The 11,721-nt window shown below is 53.7% G+C and overlaps 6 protein-coding genes across 6 annotated transcripts; 3 read left to right on the forward strand and 3 right to left on the reverse strand.

The window, feature by feature from the left end:
- Positions 1–343: 343 nt before the first annotated feature.
- pin1 (peptidylprolyl isomerase ESS1) lies at positions 344–1,052 on the reverse strand (the record flags this gene model as incomplete). The annotated part of the gene is made up of 4 exons (XM_053095205.1): positions 344–353; positions 412–528; positions 587–990; positions 1,050–1,052. 4 exons carry the CDS (start codon positions 1,050–1,052, stop codon positions 344–346), a joined length of 534 nt encoding a protein of 177 aa, XP_052950093.1.
- A 425-nt stretch (positions 1,053–1,477) lies between these two features.
- Positions 1,478–1,870, forward strand: KD926_004498 (DNA-directed RNA polymerase II core subunit RPB9; the record flags this gene model as incomplete). The annotated part of the gene is made up of 2 exons (XM_053095207.1): positions 1,478–1,557; positions 1,618–1,870. The coding sequence occupies 2 exons, from the start codon at positions 1,478–1,480 to the stop codon at positions 1,868–1,870; spliced, it is 333 nt and encodes a 110-aa protein (XP_052950094.1).
- A 489-nt stretch (positions 1,871–2,359) lies between these two features.
- Positions 2,360–2,957, reverse strand: KD926_004499 (mitochondrial 54S ribosomal protein uL14m; the record flags this gene model as incomplete). The annotated part of the gene is made up of 4 exons (XM_053095208.1): positions 2,360–2,430; positions 2,494–2,718; positions 2,789–2,873; positions 2,943–2,957. 4 exons carry the CDS (start codon positions 2,955–2,957, stop codon positions 2,360–2,362), a joined length of 396 nt encoding a protein of 131 aa, XP_052950095.1.
- A 514-nt stretch (positions 2,958–3,471) lies between these two features.
- Positions 3,472–5,486, forward strand: KD926_004500 (SET domain-containing protein; the record flags this gene model as incomplete). Its single annotated transcript, XM_053095209.1, has 2 exons — positions 3,472–3,579; positions 3,636–5,486. 2 exons carry the CDS (start codon positions 3,472–3,474, stop codon positions 5,484–5,486), a joined length of 1,959 nt encoding a protein of 652 aa, XP_052950096.1.
- Positions 5,487–7,299: 1,813 nt separating this feature from the next.
- On the forward strand, positions 7,300–8,999 carry KD926_004501 (putative carboxylesterase; the record flags this gene model as incomplete). Its single annotated transcript, XM_053095210.1, has 2 exons — positions 7,300–8,646; positions 8,742–8,999. 2 exons carry the CDS (start codon positions 7,300–7,302, stop codon positions 8,997–8,999), a joined length of 1,605 nt encoding a protein of 534 aa, XP_052950097.1.
- A 264-nt stretch (positions 9,000–9,263) lies between these two features.
- On the reverse strand, positions 9,264–11,165 carry mrh4 (ATP-dependent RNA helicase MRH4; the record flags this gene model as incomplete). The annotated part of the gene is made up of 1 exon (XM_053095211.1): positions 9,264–11,165. One exon carries the CDS (start codon positions 11,163–11,165, stop codon positions 9,264–9,266), a length of 1,902 nt encoding a protein of 633 aa, XP_052950098.1.
- Positions 11,166–11,721: the final 556 nt, after the last annotated feature.

Raw genomic sequence — 11,721 nt, forward strand, 5'->3', positions numbered from 1 at the left:
GTAGTAGTAGTAGTAGTAGTAGTAGTAGTAGTAGTAGTAGTAGTAGTAGTAGTAGTAGTAGTAGTAGTAGTAGTAGTTGTAGTAGTAGGGATCAATTATAGTCACTTCAGCAGCTCTCCTCACACAAATCTCAAAGACTGGTCTGGAGCGTCTGCAAAACGCAAAATACAACTAGATGCAGAGTCATTGGCTTGTAATTGAATGGTATATAAATAATTGTTGGACTGAACTGCCCACTCAGATATCATTGACTGCTTCTAGCAAAAGGTAAACAGGGATGAAGTGACAAAAAGTTATTCCAAGTCTCTAATCTCATATTTAATATGTATATTATCCGTTAAGTTCACTGGACGCTGTACATCAACTGAGTTAGCACTTAGTTCAAGACCCCAGCAAAGATAGATAGCATACCGTTCAATAAGATGCGCACCAGAAGCCGTCTCCACAATACCGCTAACCTGGCCCGGTTGCAAGGCAAAAGCCGCATCTTCGAATTCCTTCTGCATCTCGCCACGTCCGAAGAAGCCCCTGCAGAACAATTAGTCCCATCGCTAAAACCCCAAATTTTCGCAAGTCCGAAACATACAGGTCGCCCCTCTTCCGGGCACTGCTGCAATCCGATTCCGACATCGCAATATCTCCCAAGGTCGCTTCGCCCGACTGAATGCGCTGCTCATGACCCTGCAGGATCTCAATAGCCTCCTCCTTGGACCGAGTAATCTCCGCCTCGCGCCAGCTGCTAGGTCGTCTGCTGTCTCTGTGCTTCACGAGAAGATGGCTGCAGCGGATCTTCCCTTCGCCCTGGCCTAAACCGTCAGGCCGACCGGCGGGGCCGCTGTGGTAGTTCGCCATGTAGACTTTGAGGGTTTCGGTGTCCGTGCCGGCGGGCGGTTCCCAGCGAGACTCTTTAATCGAGGGGTTGAAGTAGTAAGGGAGGTTCTTGGAGTTCGAGTGGCGGACCTCCCATCCGGCTGGAAGACCTGTCTCTACCTAGATCAAGCTCCATGAATAAGCATTGTTCAGTTTCATAGAACAGCGGGAACACAAACCATGGTAGTGATGATGATGTGAGTACAAAGGAACGGGGAAACAAAGAAAGGTGACAGAGTGCAGACAGGATGCAACTGCAAGGGTCTACCAACATGCAGTGAGTTCTATGAGGAATGCGAAACGCCAAGAGGGAAAAAGAAACACGAGCATGGAGAAGAATTGCGGGGGAGGGACAGACTGCCCAGTGCCAACCATGCAAACAGGGCCAACAGCGCAAACATCCCCGTGATGAGGCCCGTCGCCGCCCTCGTGCCCGATGAGGCTTAGCGTGCGGACTTCTTTGACCTTCCATCGCTTCTCTGGCAGCGCCGCCTCTTGCCTCTTCTTTTGTTGTACGGAGTACAATTTACATTTTGCCTTTTGCCTTTTGCCTTTTGCCCGATTCCCCATCTCACTTCCTCAAATCAATCTTTCAGAACTCCGTGAAATGTCTGCCAGCCCATCTCCGTCTGCCGGTGGCGACACAAAGGCCGCCGAGCAAGTTCATTTCCGATTCTGTCGCGAATGGTGCGTATCTCCCATCTCGAATTCTCACCTTACACCGGATCTCTTACTGACGTCTCTCAGCTCCAACTTACTCTACCCGAAAGAAGACCGCGTCAACAACCAGTTGATGTTCACATGCCGAACCTGCCACGTCGGAGAGCCCGCCACCTCGTACTGCGTCTACCAGAACAAGCTGAACACCCAAGTCGGAGACACCGCCGGTGTGACTCAGGATGTGGGATCTGATCCTACGGTTTGTCTCCCTGGTTTCTGCACCCACTGCGGAGAAGAGATCACATGTTTTGTCTGCGGAGAGGCCCCTGAAGATGCGTGATTTGAAGATGACCAGGAGGAGGTTTTGCCGGCTTAAAAGGAGCGGGGCAAGCCCGATGTCGCGTCATGGAGACAATTGCTTGCAATTTCCGTGGCTAACATGCTCTTTTTTCTTCGACTTTAGCTTCCCCGGTCCAATAAGGAATGCCCGACCTGCCACGAAAAAGAAGCGGTCTTCTTCCAGTCCCAGCAGCGATCTGCGGAAACCGGAATGGTGAGTTTCCCTGTGCCGAGTCAATAAATGATCAACCCGACTAACATATAGTCTAGAAACTTTACTACGTTTGCTGTTCCTGCGGTAATGTCTTCGTTTGATTCTTGATGTCTTATCACCGTCGTGATGTCCGATACCCAATTTTATCTTGTTGCATAGTCCTGGAGTTTATCTTATGGCGATTGAAAGTTTTGCAGGGGTCAAGGGGAAAAGAAAATATTTCTATTGATACAGACTAGATATGTGTAATAAACGATTCGCTTTCATGGGGGATATTTATACATGCATCGGCGCCAACGACAAAATCTTAGACCACTGCTTTCCTCGTAGTTCCGTAGCCACGACTCCTGTCAACCGGTCAGTAACGGTTAATATATATCAAGAGAGGAAATGGTTGTGCATTCACTGACCGTTCATTCGCGTTCCAATCGGGTCACCAGATTTGTTTACCAACACACAGGCGTTGTCGTCAAACTTGACCAGGGAGCCATCGGATCGTTGCATCTCCTTGGCTGCTCGGACGATCACGGCATGCCGAATATCTCCTCGACGGACCTTGTTCGCAATACCACTGCTCTGCGCGGCGTCGGGACCGAAGTTTCGTTGTTTCTGGACCACCACCACGATTTTATCGCCTGGAACACCGACACGAGTGAATGATTAGAAGGCACTAGTGTCTCAAATGGTTCGACCGAAGATACACACCAACAGTGGCAGCTCGCTCCTTCTTCAGGACATTCACGCATTCGACAACCGCAGCACCGGAGTTGTCGATACAGTTTAGCAACGTCTGGACGACCCAATCCGTCAGTGAAAACCAAAGCAATAGGAGATCAAAAATAGCCCATTGAAACCATACCTTGAGTTGAATCATCTTGATCGCATGACGTGGTAAGGAATCGCCGGGAAGATTGCGCTGGGTGAGCCGGAAAGAAAAGCAGCAGAAAGGCGGACGGGACAGGTTTCGCCGAGCGCCGACCCCAGACAGAGGCGCTGCGGCCGCTCATCCTCTGCACTGCGCCTTGGGATATATCTGCTTCCTCGCAGTCGTGCGCGCTAATTTCCCTCAGGGGGTCTTTCTTTCTTTTCTGTCGCTCTCCTTCTCGCTCCCCCTCTTTTCTTTTCTTTTTTCGTTCCATAATGTTACGTGGCCTGACCCTGCTTGTTCCAGTTCTTGTCTAGCTGGTCGTTCACATTCCTTTTTTGGGGTCCCTTTCTCTAAGTATTTTCCGATAGATTGAGCCCTTCTGCGGCCCTGCTCTTCCGCCTAATTTCCTCCCTTTTACACATAGATCCGTCATCTGCAGTCCGGGCAATTTGGACGATTGGGCCCGACAGAAACCGAACAACCAGTGAATGAGGAACCTGACACGAGAGTGAAGAGTGACATGCCGTCTTCAAAAGCGAGAAATAGTCCGTCTGAGCGGCGCGACCGTCTTACGCTTGCGAAGTTGGCTAGCTACGACGACGTTGCGACCGATGCGCTGGTGGATCGGGTATGTTATCCAATGTGTTATGAATATTCACCAGGTCTGACGGATCACGAGGACAGGCCTACTTCTGGACGAACACTCGCAAGAATCGAACTAAATACAACCCCATCCGCGGGATCGTCGAAGACGATATCGCCCACATCATCCTTCACGATGTCATTGTCGCCAAGGACACCGTGAAGGCGGAACGGCAGCTACTGTCCACTTCCGGTCTCAAGAAGTATCTGGCGAAGCTCTCAAACGACCGCGAGAAAGAATGGTTTCGTCGACACCTACGCAAGTACATTCAGATGTACCTCCCGGACTCGCCATTCGAGGTCATGACCACCAATCGCTACACGATCACCGAGCACGAAGCGGCCATATGCGCCCGCAAGTTCATCAAGCAGGGCGAGGAGATCAAGTATCTCGGCGGGACGCTGGTCCCCGTCACTCGCGAGGAAGAGCAGGATTTGGATTTGAAGAGAAAGGATTTTAGTATCGTCATGTCGAGCCGACGGAAAACACCCTCCTTCTTCCTGGGACCGGCTCGGTTTGCTAATCATGACTGCAATGCGAACGGGCGACTGGTCACCCGTGGTTCCGAGGGCATGTTGGTGATGGCTACGCGCGATATTTACACCGGAGAAGAAATTACGGTATCTTACGGCGACGATTACTTTGGGATTGACAACTGCGAATGTCTCTGTCTGACGTGCGAGCGAGCCGTACGCAATGGGTGGGCGCCGCATGTCGATTCGGAGGACTCGAGCCCCGCGTCGACGCCAGCCTTGCCCGACGACGCGCTATCGTTGGACAGCCACTGCTCGCCCAGGAAACGCAAGCAGGGGGCCGACCCGGACCCGGACACCTCGCCTTCGTCCACCCCTCGCAAGCGTGCCAAATTCATGCCACAAAGTTCCAAATTGCGATCCGAGGTGTCGCTGACTGAAATCACCACTACGGTAGAGTCGACGTCGGATCAATCTCAGAATGGCGTCGCGCTGCCTTGTTCCACGGAAGTACCATCAGCACTGCCACCTGTCGAAGTCGCGGCAGAGTCCACAACCGTTATGAAAATCGTTTCGGAACACAAAATCAATGTAGAAACCACCCGATTGCCTCCGCCCCCTGCCGTGGTCGGTTGTGAATCGCCTTCGTCCTCGCTGGAGGCCAGCGAATCGCACGGCTCCTCGACTTCAACAACCGCCACGTCGGTGTGTGAGGTCAAGATCAAAGTGGAGGAAACCATTGAAGTTTCGCCTCGCGAACCGAACGACCCGATGCCGATGTCGACGCCGACGGCGACTGTTGAGCCCGGTCCGGAGCTACCCGAAAAGGAGCGGCTGCGAAGGGGCAGCGACAACGACGCACTGTCCGATCTGTCCGACTCGCTGGAGCTCGACGAAAAGCTGGGCACCGTGGTCGAGCGGACGAGAGGCTCTCGAGGCTCTCGAGGTAGGCACGCCGTCGTTCCGTCCGTGGAGGCCGATTCACGCCGAGCCCGCGTTCCTGGTGACTACACCAAAACCTCCAAGTTACTCGCACAGGCCTACGATCGGTGGGTAGACTGCCATACATGCAATGCATGGTTTGTACAACCCAACTCCTACCTCACCCGCCGAGAATGTCCCCGTTGTGAGCGCCACTCGATGCTATATGGGTTCCGCTGGCCCAAGACCGAGCGTGAGGGACCGTCCGATGACGAGGAGCGCGTGCTGGATCATCGCACCGTGCATCGATTTCTTTACCCTGATGAAGAGGCGCGCGTCTCCCGCAAGGACCGTGGAGTGAGCTTTGGAATCACCCCGACGCCGGAGCTGTCAGAGCCTCGCACGGAAACCGAGGACAGCGAGGCATGCGAGGAGCAACAGCGCCGCAACACTCGGGCCAGCCGACGGCGGACTCGTTCGCTTCGCATGACCATGTAACGTAACGATTTTCTCACCCTGTATCATCGGTTGGATTTTCTTTTCTTTTTTTTTTTTTTTTTTTTTTTTGTTTCGTACGTAATGCCGGGCTCTCGGGCGGGCTAGGAGTTTGGAAGAAGGGAGCATTCTATAGGGGTTTTGTCTCATTTTTACACCTTCACCATTTTGTTCTTTGTACACTTTGGAAGGCGTTTCTTGTGCTCGGGTTGGGTTTTGGATGTCGTTGGTTGGCATGGTTGCGAAGGGAGTAATAAATGTGGGTCGATCACTTTTTTTTCCATACTTTCTGGTCCTTTCCTGGGTATCCTGCATATAGAGCGCTCCGCTCATGGCAACCATGTGGTCCTGTGCCGCAAGATAAAGCGCTGCTTTACGTGCTGGCCCAAGCGGCCGTTTACACCAGGCGATTGCCTACCTGAGTACGCTTCTCCAACCTTAGACTCGGTGAGCTCCTGCAGTTCACCGGGTCCTACTCCAAGGTCTGCACCCGGTAGGGATACCCTACCGCACCGCCGCAGTAATTCCCTATCTTCTAATCCCCTTTCCCTCTTCTAAACCGCTCTATATCCCCCCCTCTTTTTCCTTTTTACGCGGCCTCGGGGCCCTAAACCGCCGGCGGCCCTTCCGCTCACGATTACTAAGGTTCTGTCCGGCTCATGACTACTTGTCTCCCGTGGGCCACTCCACGGCCCCGTGATTACCCACGCCGCCCAGCTTATATCATATGTGTAAGGTATAGGCAACACATATTAGGCCGCTCGACCATGTATACGCATGACCTGCTTTCTAGCATCCTTTCTAAAACTGTATGATAGGACAATTGGTAATTCCCCTATGTTTTTTAGGTGGATTCTTACGAGTTTCTGGCTGAGGGGGAGGAAAGAAGAAACTAGTTGAATTGTTCTGTTTTGTAGGTATTTAGAACTTTTAGCTAAGTACGTCCGTCTCCCATGCCCTAAGGGAGGCTGTAGGGAGACAGGCAACATCTGCTCTTCTACTGGACGTTCATGGCTACTACTGCCGCTGCTGCTCATGGCAACCATGTTCTTTTGGGGTATTTGTATGTGTCATAAAGAAATGCCTGTCTTTTCGCTGTTTCTCTTCCGCTTTCTGACCTCGAACCGGGCCTTCTAGGAGTGCCACCGCCTCCTCGACGCCCATGACGTGCAGCTCTGGTGGTCCCCCGGCCACATGAGGATCAAGAGCAACGAAGCCCGGCCTAATAATAAAAAATACTAAATTTAGTCTTTCCCTAAACTCAGGTCCCTGAGATATATCCTGTATGAATAGCTTGTCCTCCGATCTATATATATTAGTTTCTAATAATACTACTGTAAGTTCTGCCAAAATGATATAAAGGTTACTTACTCCTACAGAGGCAGTAAGACCCCCAAATATCTAGTTCTGTACCTAAAAGCACAGTACAGCTTTCCTAGATAGCTCATAACGGTCTTCCACTCGCTTAATAACAGTAGAGAGGTCCAAGCCTACTTATAAAGTATCAGCCCGCTATAGGGGTTCCGCCCAGTCCCGTTGAACGTGAACGTTAAACAATACTACTATTAGTACCAGTACGACTACTCCCCCGCTTTCTGCATCCCCACATTCTCTCCTTCTGTCATCCTTCACGATGGGAAATATATAACTGCACCAATCGCAGTCCTCGCTTGACTGGACCGATGGAATCTCAATTTAAATCTCGGTCAGTATCATCCCGATCCCCAGACTTGATGTTAATTGATTTAACTTATAAAATCATGGGCATTGGCCTTCCCTGTCATGCCCCACGGGGTGAAGATCGTCCGTTATAACCATGTGGCTCTTCGCCTTCCTTCTGCAGGCGCTCAGCTTGCTCTGCGTCAGTTCACTTGCAATTGCCTACAATGATCCCTTGATCCGTCTAGACTATGGAGCCTTCCAAGGCAAATACGATGCAACCTACAACCTTTCATACTTCCGCAAGATCCCATATGCCAGCCCTCCGACGGGAATAAACCGCTTTCGAGCGCCTCAGCCACCCCACCGCATATCCAATGGTGTTTACAACACAGACCAAGATTTTGACATGTGCCCTCAGCGCACCGTCAACGGCTCCGAAGACTGTCTCTACCTCGGTCTCTTCTCGCGGCCCTGGAATCCTACATCCTCAGCGCGCAGACCCGTCCTCGTCGTCTTCTACGGCGGCGCTTTCATTCAAGGCAGCGCCTCCTTCACCCTCCCTCCATCCTCCTACCCCGTCCTCAACGTCACCAACCTCAACGACTACGTCGTCATCTACCCCAACTACCGCGTCAACGCGTTTGGCTTCCTCCCCGGAAAAGCCATCAAGGACTCGTCCACCGCCGACCTCAACCCAGGCCTCCTCGACCAGCAATACGTCTTGAAATGGGTTCAATCGCACATCCACCACTTCGGCGGCGATCCTCGCAACGTGACGATCTGGGGCCAGTCCGCCGGCGGAGGGTCCGTCGTCGCGCAAGTCCTTGCCAACGGCCGCCACGGGAACCCGAAGCTCTTCTCCAAGGCCCTCGCCAGCTCGCCCTTCTGGCCTAAAACCTACCGTTACGATGACCCCCAGGCTGAAGCTATCTACGACACCTTCGTCAACCTGACCGGCTGCGCTACCGCGAAAGACTCGCTTGCTTGCATCAAGTCCGTCGACGTCCAGACCATCCGCGACGCCAGCCTCACCATCAGCGCCTCCCATCAATGGACAACGTCCTCATACACCTGGGCACCTGTCCTCGACGGCTCGTTCCTCGTTGACTCTCTCTCCCGCGCAACCTCCACCTCACGACTCCCTACCTCCTCGATCTTCAGCATCTACAACACCCACGAGGGCGAGAACTTCCTTCCCCCCGGTCTCAGCAGCACCGCAGACTCCCAATCCAACACCACTGCATTCTCCACCTGGCTCACTGGCTTCCTCCCCGGCCTCACCCCATCAGACATCAACCGCGTCGAATCAATCTATTACCCGCCCACTGGAAACACCGAAACTCTCACAAATTATAACTCCACCCTCATCCGCGCCGGCCTCGTTTATCGGGACCTTGTTCTCGCTTGTCCGGCGTATTGGATTGCAAACGCGGCTAGTGAGAAGGGTTACTTGGCCGAGTACACGATCGCGCCGGCGAAACATGCAAGTGATACGATTTATGTATGTTCCTCTTTCTACTTCTTTCCCCTTCTCCTTTCTTTACTACTTCGCTCTGTGTGTGTGTGCGCGCTAACTGAAATAAAAAACCAAAATAGTGGAATCGTCCAAACTCCGTCCAACAAACAAATCCCTTAGTATATAACGGCTACGCAGGCGCATTCGCAAGTTTTATTCAAACGGGGGATCCGAACGCGCATAAGCTCACGGGGGAGGACGTGCCGGGGGTGTTGAAGTTGCGTGGGTCGGAGTCGGAGTTCGTGGTGAGGGAGACCGGGTTTGAGAATGTTGGGTTGACGGGGTTGAAGGAGAGGTGTGCGTTTTGGAGGAGGGTGGGGGGACGGGTTCCTGTTTAATCTTTTTGTCTTTGGTTTTCTATCTTGATGGTTGTAAGGTGTTTGTTAGGTTTGATGGGACAGGGTTGAGTGAGTGTGGTGGAGGTGAGTGGGATATATATACGATGGTTGGATTGAATGTCTATGCTGTGATATATCCGCTGGGTTCGTGGTTTATTATACAAGATGATAGATAATATACATCAATGTGATATCTGTTGTACATGAAATACATACGTAAGAGGCGTGCCCCTCTGACGCCATATGGTCTCATCCGTGCGATCTCTAAATCAAAGCCTGTCCTCGGAACATACCCTCGCGCACCTCCTTCACCACATCCTTGCGGTCCTTCTTCCCCACGAGAACGATTCCACGACCGCGCTTGCCCATCCGCCCCAGACGTCCGAGACGGTGGATAAAGTCGATCGTCGTGTGGGGAACATGGTACAGGATGACGGTCTTGACCGCGAGGGTGTCGATACCGCGGGACGCAATGTCCGTGGTGACGAGAACTTTGGTGTTGGGCAGCCGGCGGCTTCGATCCGACGTGGGGGACCGCGGCATTTCAAAGGGAATGGCGTTCTCCTCGCGGCGGCGCTTCTGAGCGAGCATGATCTCCTCCGGGCTCGGGGGCGGGGGCGTTTCGGTGAACTCGGCGAGAGTCTCCTCCTGTTGGCGGGCGCTGGAATCGCGAGAGAGCGACTGAGCGTCGATGCCCTTGGACTGGAGGAACTCGGCTACCTCGTCGGCTTCCTCGCGCTCGTTGACAAAGACCAGGATCTTCTTGACGCTCGGCTCCATGTACGATGCGAACGGTCCGACAGGCTCGCTGTCGCCGGCCTTGCCGATGGACCAGATCACGTCCGCGCAGGCCAGGCTGCGGTTGCCGCGGTAAGGATCCTTCTGGATGTCGACTACTCCGAGTTGCACGCGACGCGGGATGGCATGTAGTTGGGGCGTGGTGAGCCGCTTGATGTCCGGGTAGCGCTTCCGTAGGAGGTTATCGAGACTGCGGGGGATGGTGGCCGAGCACAGGATGAGTTTGCGCAGCGACGGTGCCGTCTTACTGATGATATCCGAGGTGGTCGGCAGGAAAGACCGGTCCATCAGCGAGTCAGCCTCGTCGAGGACCAGATGGCTGACGCGGCTGAGCACATACGGTTCGGTTTTGGCGATGGATCCGAGAAGGTGAGGGGTGGTGACGAGGATATCGATTCCATCCGGGTTGAACAGAATGCTTTTGATCCGGCGGGGCGACAGGTTTGAAGAGATCATGCCCGAGCGATACTTGACCGTGTGCGCGAATGCCTTAACTTTGACGCCCACTTGCGCCACCAGTTCAGCCGTGGGCACCAGGATGATGACACGAGGTCTGCCGGCATTCGACAGCGGAGGAAGCTCGGGCTCGATGTCAAAGGCCTGCTTCTTCAGCCGCTCCTCTCTTTCTTTCGCCTGTTTCTCCTGCTCAAGTTTCTCGGTTTCCTTATCTTGCACTTCCAGGCGCTTGACGGCATCGATCAAGGGGACCAGGTAGGCCAGGGTCTTTCCGGACCCGGTCTCCGCGGCGAGAAGGTATTGGTCATACTGCGCCTCGGGATCGTTCTTCCGTCGTGATTTGGTGCCGTCCTCCGGTTCCTTGAGAAGCTCGGGTATCGCCAAACGTTGGATCGGGGTCGGAGTGACGTCAAGTAGACCCGGTAGGGCCTGAGAAAAAATCGAATGTCGAACAACGGGCAGCAGAGGGAATTGGTCGAAACTGGTGATCTCGGCTAGCTTCGCTTTGATCGCCGTCCGACGGCCATAGGTCACGGGAGACAACGTGGTTTGCATCTTCAGGGCTTTGTATAGCGGGCTGTCGCTTTTCTGGGTCTTGCTTTCGGGCTCCCCCGAGCGTTTTACGGCGGCGGCGGATCGCGGGCGAGGAGCATCACGAAAGCGAGCCTCGGTCTGATTCATTCCGGCAAAGGGGCCACGTTTTTCGTTTCTGGATCGATCCTGTCTCAAGGAAGATTTGGCCACATCGGCAGACAGCGCTTTACGGGCAACTTCTCTGCGGCGGAGGCGACCGCCAGCCATGGTGCGAACGGACTGAGCGCCGAGGGCGGACGGAAGGAAGGCATTTCGACTCTGACAGAAAAGGCATACCGAAGGAGGCAGCTGTAGAGACAGCTTGCCGAATCGATTCATGATGCCACGGGAGGGAGGGAAGGAGGGCAGGTGGTGGATGGCAACTGAAGACGGCCAGAAAGTTGGCAGCCGAAAAGAAAAAGCGGAAAAAGTGACGCTTGGCGGGCGATCATGGCGCTAGGCCCAAGCGGGACTAAAGCGATCGGAGCCGCAGCCGCGATGGGGCCTGAGCGGGCAGGCACCCAGGCATCGAGGCCCTTGAGCGGAAGCGGTTGCTATGGAGACTCCCGCCGGCGAATGTCAACATCGTCGCTTGTCTCCATCGCCAGCTCCAGTCGCCTGGCATCCGGTTTCTACGCGCCCACGGGTTTCAACTGACACACACGCCCTGCACTTACTTAACATCCTTCCTCTTCTCTTCCCTCTTCCCGTCCCTTACGTCCCGTTCCTCGTTTGTTTCTCCCCTTTGTCTTGGTTTCCGCTCTGGTGGTGGACGGCGTGTTGTTGACCCTCCTTCCCCTTCGTTGTATTCTCATTTGCTCTTTTCCCTTTTCTTCTCTTTACCTTCTACATTCTTTCGCTTTTGTCGCACTTGTATCCTGTGAAACCAGGTACA

This window comes from Aspergillus affinis, assembly GCF_023601865.1.
Source record: "Aspergillus affinis strain CMG 70 chromosome Unknown NODE_217_length_29633_cov_85_861314, whole genome shotgun sequence".
NCBI classification, from domain to species: Eukaryota; Fungi; Ascomycota; class Eurotiomycetes; order Eurotiales; family Aspergillaceae; genus Aspergillus; species Aspergillus affinis.